The sequence below is a fragment of the Cynoglossus semilaevis genome, chromosome 15 (genome assembly GCF_000523025.1).
Source record: "Cynoglossus semilaevis isolate Cse_v1.0 chromosome 15, Cse_v1.0, whole genome shotgun sequence".
Classification (NCBI taxonomy): Eukaryota; Metazoa; Chordata; class Actinopteri; order Pleuronectiformes; family Cynoglossidae; genus Cynoglossus; species Cynoglossus semilaevis.
This window is the reverse complement of record NC_024321.1, coordinates 9,399,191-9,407,617: the sequence shown is the minus strand read 5'-3', so window position 1 is coordinate 9,407,617 and position 8,427 is coordinate 9,399,191. Positions and strand designations below refer to the sequence as shown.

At 41.6% G+C, this 8,427-nt stretch overlaps 3 protein-coding genes across 3 annotated transcripts in view; all 3 read left to right on the top strand.

Moving 5' to 3' along the window:
* The window catches only part of LOC107989588 (protocadherin alpha-8-like), a 4,529-nt gene extending 1,989 nt beyond the window's left edge, over positions 1–2,540 (top strand). Inside the window, exons 2-3 of the mRNA XM_025063353.1 lie at positions 1,088–1,843; positions 2,478–2,540. Coding sequence (XP_024919121.1) covers positions 1,088–1,843; positions 2,478–2,540 — 819 coding nt within the window. The remainder of the gene's footprint in view (positions 1–1,087; positions 1,844–2,477) is intronic.
* LOC107989576 (protocadherin alpha-8-like) lies at positions 2,510–5,250 on the top strand. Its single transcript, XM_017039158.2, has 2 exons — positions 2,510–5,035; positions 5,110–5,250. Exons 1-2 carry the CDS (start codon positions 2,678–2,680, stop codon positions 5,248–5,250), a joined length of 2,499 nt encoding a protein of 832 aa, XP_016894647.1. The 5' UTR covers positions 2,510–2,677.
* A 448-nt stretch (positions 5,251–5,698) lies between these two features.
* Positions 5,699–8,427, top strand: part of LOC103390873 (protocadherin alpha-10-like) — a 77,478-nt gene continuing 74,749 nt past the window's right edge. Inside the window, exon 1 of the mRNA XM_025063457.1 lies at positions 5,699–8,157. Coding sequence (XP_024919225.1) covers positions 5,800–8,157 — 2,358 coding nt within the window. The 5' untranslated portion in view covers positions 5,699–5,799. The remainder of the gene's footprint in view (positions 8,158–8,427) is intronic.

Below are 8,427 nucleotides of genomic sequence, written 5' to 3'. Positions count from 1 at the left end.
CAAACTCAGTCATAACGAATATTTTAGGCTAGAAATCAGGGATCGAGGGGGTGACAATAAAGTACCTTTTCTAGTTCTGCAGAAACAGTTAGACAGAGAAACCACTGAAAGACACAATCTTCGTGTCACAGCTATTGACGGAGGAAAACCGGCAAAATCTGGTGTTATTGATATAAATGTGGACGTTCTGGATGTTAACGACAACTCCCCAGTATTTACGAAAGATGATTATTCTGTTACACTGAGAGAAAACGTCCCCGCTGGCACAGTGGTGATTGAAGTAAATGCATCTGATTCGGACCAGGGTTCAAACGGGGAGATTATATATTCATTTGGTGACGAAGTTGATTCAAAATTAATGGAACTCTTTAATATCGATCCAAACACAGGTGAGATTACTGTAACAGGTTTAATTGATTTTGAAAAAAGCAAAAATTATGAAATTGACATAAAAGCATCGGATAAGGGGAATGCCCCACTGACAACGGCTAAAAGTGTATTGATAAATGTTGTTGATGTTAATGATAATGCTCCCAAGATTGATGTGACGTCGTTTTCCAGCTCAATCAAAGAAGACTCAAAAATAGGAACTACAGTAGCTCTTATTAGTGTCAGCGACCTCGACTCAGGGATAAATGGGAAAATAATTTGTACAATCCAAGAAGACGTGCCGTTCTCTTTATCACCATCGCTACAGGAAAATATGTTTGCTGTTGTGACTAAAGCACATCTGGACAGAGAAGCTATTTCACAATATGACGTTACAATTACTGCTAAAGACGCAGGCAGTCCTCCATTCCTAACCAAAAAGACAATAGGCATCGTTATATCAGATGTTAATGACAACAGCCCAGGGTTTTCATCAAGCCCTTATACATTTTATATATGTGAAAATAACAGCCAAGGGGCTTCAGTGTTTTCAGTACAGGCATCTGATCGTGATGAAGGAGACAATGCTGTCGTTTCATATCATATTATGAGAGGTGTGGCTGGAGATGAGGTGTCTTCGTTTTTAAATATTAACTCAGAAAATGGAGACATTGTAGCACTGAAAAGTTTTGACTATGAGATCCTGAAAACTTTCCAGTTCCACGTGGTGGCGTCAGATTCAGGAAGTCCGTCACTGAGCAGCAACGTCACAGTGAACGTGTTCATTCTGGATCAGAACGACAATCCTCCAGTCATTCTGTATCCACTCAGCTCTAATGGTTCTGCTGAAGGTGTGGAGGAGATTCCCCGCAATGTGGACGCAGGACACTTGGTGACTAAAGTCAGAGCCTATGATCCTGATATAGGATATAACGGCTGGTTACTGTTTTCACTGCAGGAAGTTTCTGACCACAGTCTGTTTAATTTGGACCGATATACAGGACAGATCAAAACACTTCGTCCATTCACAGAGACAGACGAGGCTGAGCATAAACTGGTCATACTGGTGAAAGACAATGGGAACGTTTCACTGTCAGCAACAGCTACTGTGATTGTCAAAGTTGTGGAGCCCAAAGAAGCTTTTGCAGCTTCTGATGTGAAAAGTTCAACCAAAGCAGATGAGGACAATGATGTGACTTTTTACCTGATGATAACTTTGGCCTCAGTTTCTGCTCTTTTTCTCATCAGTATCATTGTGCTGATTGCAATGCAGTGCTCCAAGTCCACAGACTATACTTCTAAATATCTACCAGAGCCAAACTATGATGGAACATTGTGTCACAGCATCCAGTACAGATCTGGAGACAAACGGTACATGTTAGTTGGACCCAGGATGAGTATTGGATCTACTATAGTCCCAGGAAGTCATGCAAATACTCTGGTGCTTCCTGATAGAAGAAAGACATCTGAGGAGGTAAGAAGTTTTTTGTGAAACTCTGCTTGTTTCTTCTGGCAAGGTCTTTAACTTGTTTATGCATATGCAACTGGATGTTTATTTTACCAAGCAAATACACTAGTGCTGCCATTGTTCATTGAGAATTCCATACTAATTGCAATGTTTTGAGGAGCTCATTTCCAAAAACAACTAGTTTGCTCTGCTCATTTAGTGAGTTAAGTTTTATTCGGCAAAGATCGATCGCCAGTGTTCCTGTTTATTGTGACAATATTCATATTCTAGATGTGACAGAGGACTGGAGATTTTCACTGATGTTTACAGTTTTTTAGATTTTAATCCATTTATAGTTCGTTTAAATTTGATTGTATTCGCTGTCCGTGGTGCTGTATAAAAAAAATACTCTAACCAATATATAAGGAATGGTAAACGTTGCTGTGGATCACATACATAATTGTCTTGTCAAAACATTGAATTCATAAATTCACTCAGTGTTTGGTAAAATTAATTTTTGGGCGTGGCCAAGTGTCGTTATGTGTCCAACCACTGTACCGAGTTAGATAAATATGAATCTCTCAGCGCTGTAGTTAACAATCTGATCGCATGGTGTCACTGTGTAAAGAGAATTGCCAGCTTTGGTCGTCACTGTTTTTAGGTCCACCTCTTTATTCATTCGCCAGTACGAAGCCGAGAGGAGTCTGCTTTCTACTTTAGCTGAGAAAAGACACGAAGATTTGTTTTTAGGACAGTACACTGTAGGCGAATGTTTGTATTTCTGAATGTCCTGGTTCATTATTTCGTATACGAATCGCGCCATTGATCCTGTGAGGGAACTGTGATTATCTGATTCTGAATATGGAACAAAGAGCAAGGGCGGCGAGGAGGGTGAGAGGATGGTGGCTCGACGCTGTGTTGTCTGTGCTTTTGTGGAACTTGACATCGGCGCAATTGAGATACTCGATTTCTGAAGAGGTTAAGGAAGGGACGTTGGTTGGAAATATAGCAAAAGATCTTGGACTGGACAAGAGCACGCTGAGGGATAGAAAGTACCGCATTGTGTCCAGCAGCGCGGATCCTCTTTTTTACGTCAATCAAAACGACGGCCTCCTGTATGTGCACCGTAAGATTGACAGGGAGGAGATATGCGAGCGGACCAGCACGTGCGTGATCAATTTAAAAACGGTTTTGGAAAACCCCCTGGAAGTGCATTATGTTGGAGTGGACGTGCAGGATATTAATGATCATGAGCCAAGTTTCCCGGAGAAAGAAATTACTCTTGAGATATCCGAGTCTGTGTTACCTGGAGTACGTATTCCGCTGAAGGCATCTCGAGATCCAGACGCTGGTGTTTTTTCCATTCAGCAATATAAACTCAGCCAAAACGATTTCTTTCGTTTGGAGGTTAAGGATAAAGGAGAAGACGGTAAAATACCGATTTTAATCGTACAGAAATCTTTAGACAGAGAAACGGCGACAAGTCACTCCCTGGTTTTAACTGCACTGGATGGAGGAAAACCTCCGAAATTTGGCGAAATGAATATTAATGTAAAGGTTTTAGACGTAAATGACAACGTCCCTGCGTTCTCTCAAGAGACGTACTCCGTAATGCTTAACGAAAATGTCCCAGTAGGTACAACAATTATACGCGTGAATGCGACTGATTCTGATGAAGGGCCTAATGGAGTGGTTGTTTATTCATTCAGTAACAGTGTCAGCCACAGACTGCTCAATCTGTTTGATATAAATCCATCAACAGGTGAAATCACAGTCAAAGGTTCCATAGACTATGAGGACAAGAGTAGATATGAAATAGAAATACAGGCGTCAGACCGAGGCCTTGCGCCTCTGTCAACACAAAAGAGTGTAATTATTACCGTTACTGACGTGAATGATAACGCACCCGAGATTGAAGTCACATCGTTTTCAAGTTATGTCCCAGAAAACTCCAGACCTGGGTCTACAGTTGCCCTGATCAGTGTGAATGACTTGGACTCTGGTCTGAACGGAAAAGTAATTCTGTCCATATCTGAAGACGTTCCTTTTGTTCTATCACCATCTCAGCAGGACAAGATGTTTTCTCTAGTGACTAAATCCCCTTTGGACAGAGAGAAACAGCAACTGTATGATGTCATCATTGTTGCCAAGGATGCTGGTCATCCTCAGTTATCATCTGAGAAGACCATAAATGTCCGTGTGTCTGATGTGAATGACAACAGCCCAGAGTTTGCCCAGAGCCCCTATACTTTTTATGTTACTGAGGCCAATGAACCGGGTGTTTCCTTGTTTTCAGTTAAAGCATTTGATGCTGATGATAATGAGAATGCACAGATATCATATCATATTGTTAAAGACGGACATGGAGACAATAAAATGGCTTTGTTTTTTAACATTAACTCGGAAAATGGAGAAATTATTTCACTGAAAAGTTTTGATTTTGAAGTCATGAAAACTTTCCAGTTCCACGTTGTGGCGTCAGATTCAGGAAGTCCGTCACTGAGCAGCAACGTCACAGTGAACGTGTTCATTCTGGATCAGAACGACAATCCTCCAGTCATTCTGTATCCACTCAGCTCTAATGGTTCTGCTGAAGGTGTGGAGGAGATTCCCCGCAATGTGGACGCAGGACACTTGGTGACTAAAGTCAGAGCCTATGATCCTGATATAGGATATAACGGCTGGTTACTGTTTTCACTGCAGGAAGTTTCTGACCACAGTCTGTTTAATTTGGACCGATATACAGGACAGATCAAAACACTTCGTCCATTCACAGAGACAGACGAGGCTGAGCATAAACTGGTCATACTGGTGAAAGACAATGGGAACGTTTCACTGTCAGCAACAGCTACTGTGATTGTCAAAGTTGTGGAGCCCAAAGAAGCTTTTGCAGCTTCTGATGTGAAAAGTTCAACCAAAGCAGATGAGGACAATGATGTGACTTTTTACCTGATGATAACTTTGGCCTCAGTTTCTGCTCTTTTTCTCATCAGTATCATTGTGCTGATTGCAATGCAGTGCTCCAAGTCCACAGACTATACTTCTAAATATCTACCAGAGCCAAACTATGATGGAACATTGTGTCACAGCATCCAGTACAGATCTGGAGACAAACGGTACATGTTAGTTGGACCCAGGATGAGTATTGGATCTACTATAGTCCCAGGAAGTCATGCTAATACTCTGGTCCTCCCTGACAGGAGAGGAGTGTCTACAGAGGTAAGGAATAGTTCTTTGTTGTAAGGCAGTAGTTGTGGTTATTCACCTTCCAGAAGTAAGAGAATCTTGTCAAGTGCACATTACTTTTTTGCATGATGTTGGTTGATGTGTGGTTGCAATTAGTTGTCAAGCAGAAGAGATGGATTTTTTTGATTGGAAAATACAATGATGTTAGTGTTCTATTGAGAAATATCATCCGACTGCAAGAACTCTGATAGTTCGTTACAGTATAATTATTTTTGCCCTTGTTACTTTACTCACTACATCCCAACAGGTTGACGAGAACCTGTTTGCCCATAAGAGACCTTTTTTTTGGAATTAAATTAATAGTAGCATTTACCCTGTAATATATATGTTGATTTTATATACCATACACTGTTTAACAGATTTAGTTTTTCTTATATTAATATAATTATTAACTATTTGTGTTGATTATTGAATATATCAATATATCATGAATATAAGGATTTTTTGTTTGTTTGTTTTGTATTACCTCTCTGTATTAATATTTTAACTGTATTGTCTCATAATCTGCAGTAACTATTTATATCGCATGGCGACAGTAAAGTAGCATTTTGTGTCTGTAGATATTTCGTCATTACAGGGCCGCCCACCCCCGCGGTTTGCGTCACAAAAACCGACCGGACCGTAAGCACAGTGCACATCGGTGGTTTGGCGATGAAGGGTGTTTTTTAACCCTTGCTTTCGTGTTGTCTTTTCTAAACGCGTATTTATGAACAAGGAAAAACAGTTTTGGTTACACGATGGAACAAAGGGGACGACAGATGCGGCTACAGCTGTGGGGACGCGTCGTTTTTGTTGTGGTTCTGGTCTCGTTCTGGAGCGGAGCCGCAGCTCAGATCAGATATTCCATCTTCGAAGAAGTGAATGAAGGAAGTGTTGTTGGAAACGTTGCCAAAGATCTTGGAATTGATAGAGCTACACTGAGAAGTAGAGAATATCGCATCGTTGGTGGTTCAACGGATCCCGTTTTTCGCTTGAACAAGGACGACGGTATCCTGTACGTCAGCCGGAAGGTGGACAGGGAAGAGATCTGTGCACGGAGCGACTCGTGTGTTATCAATCTCAAAACAGTGCTGGAAAATCCGATGGAAATACATTACGTGACCGTAGAAGTGTTGGACGTAAACGACCACTCCCCTGTTTTCCCAGAGAAGGAGAAGCGGATTGAAATATTCGAATCGGCATTACCGGGTACTAGGTTTCAGCTTCAACCTGCACACGACCCAGACGGTGGTCAGTTTTCTGTCCAGCAATATAAACTGAGCCAGAATGATCACTTTCGTTTGGAAATCAAGCAAAGGGGCGAAGAGCGTAAAATTCCCTTTTTGGTTTTACAGAAGCAGTTGGACCGGGAGGCTAATAAAGAGCACAGGCTTCTCCTGTCTGCTATAGACGGTGGGAAGCCGGCGAGGTCTGGAACAATAGAAATCTTGATTGCGGTGCTTGATTTTAATGATAATTCACCCGTTTTCACGCAAGATACATATTCAGCTGTTATAAATGAAAACACAGCCCCCGGGACGTTGGTCATTCAGGTTAACGCCACAGACGCCGACGAGAGCGCGAACGGCGAGGTTGTTTATTCATTTGGAAAAGAGGTTGGTGAAAATGTGAAAAATGTCTTTGACATAAACTCGGAGACAGGGGAAATCAAAGTGATGGGTGTAATCGATTATGAAGTAAAGAAAAGCTATGAAATAGACATACAGGCGTCAGATAAAGGTCCGTTCTCTTTATCTACAGACAAAACTGTCATAATAAAAGTAGTCGATCTTAACGATAATCCTCCAGAGATCGAACTGACATCGTTTTCTAAATCTGTTCCAGAAGATTCCAGAATTGGAACAACAGTAGCTTTGATCAGCGTCAGTGATTTAGATTCAGGCCCAAATGGAAAAGTTTCCTGCTTCATACGCGAAGACGTCCCTTTTCTTATTTCTCCCTCCTTTCAAGATAACATGTTCTCCATAGTGACCAAGTCCCAACTAGACAGAGAAGAAAGGCCACATTACGAGCTCACGGTTGTTGCACAGGACACTGGTCAGCCGCCGCTGTCCTCTGAAAAGACGGTGACTGTAGTTGTTTCAGATGTGAACGATAACAAGCCACGGTTCTTACTCAGCCCGTACACATTTTATATCGTGGAAAATAATGAATTAAGTGCGCCGTTATTTTCAGTCAAAGCATCAGATCTGGATGACGGTGACAACGCGCACATTGCTTATCATATTCACAGAGACAGTAGTGGGGACGGTAAAGAATTGTTTCTGAACATTAACTCAGACAATGGAGACATTATGGCCCTGAAGAGTTTTGACTTTGAAACCTTGAAAACTTTCCAGTTCCACGTTGTGGCGTCAGATTCAGGAAGTCCGTCACTGAGCAGCAACGTCACAGTGAACGTGTTCATTCTGGATCAGAACGACAATCCTCCAGTCATTCTGTATCCACTCAGCTCTAATGGTTCTGCTGAAGGTGTGGAGGAGATTCCCCGCAATGTGGACGCAGGACACTTGGTGACTAAAGTCAGAGCCTATGATCCTGATATAGGATATAACGGCTGGTTACTGTTTTCACTGCAGGAAGTTTCTGACCACAGTCTGTTTAATTTGGACCGATATACAGGACAGATCAAAACACTTCGTCCATTCACAGAGACAGACGAGGCTGAGCATAAACTGGTCATACTGGTGAAAGACAATGGGAACGTTTCACTGTCAGCAACAGCTACTGTGATTGTCAAAGTTGTGGAGCCCAAAGAAGCTTTTGCAGCTTCTGATGTGAAAAGTTCAACCAAAGCAGATGAGGACAATGATGTGACTTTTTACCTGATGATAACTTTGGCCTCAGTTTCTGCTCTTTTTCTCATCAGTATCATTGTGCTGATTGCAATGCAGTGCTCCAAGTCCACAGACTATACTTCTAAATATCTACCAGAGCCAAACTATGATGGAACATTGTGTCACAGCATCCAGTACAGATCTGGAGACAAACGGTACATGTTAGTTGGACCCAGGATGAGTATTGGATCTACTATAGTCCCAGGAAGTCATGCAAATACTCTGGTGCTTCCTGACAGGAGGGGAATATCTGAGGAGGTAAGCTCCTTATTTTAATATTATCTACACTTCATCTTACAATTACATTGTCTCAATTCTAATCTCTTCTTCTCATCACCTCACCTGCAAAACAGCAAAAACGATAATGTATTTAATTGTCGTTTTTGCTGTTGTCTTTTATTTTCTTATTGGTTTCGGAGAGGGGGATCTGAGGAGGTAAGACACGTGTCACATTTTTAGTCAACCACCCATATTCTTACCATTACAAAAAATAAATATGCCAATGCAAAAAAAGTAGGATAAAACGAA

What these genes read in the sequence shown, in the direction of transcription:
- LOC107989576 (XM_017039158.2), top strand. Translation starts at nt 2,678, where the DNA reads ATGGAACAAAGAGCAAGGGCGGCGAGGAGGGTGAGAGGATGGTGGCTC. An exon ending in GGAGAGGAGTGTCTACAGAG is followed by an intron (nt 5,036 to 5,109) that starts GTAAGGAATAGT and finishes AATCTTGTCAAG; the next exon opens with TGCACATTACTTTTTTGCAT.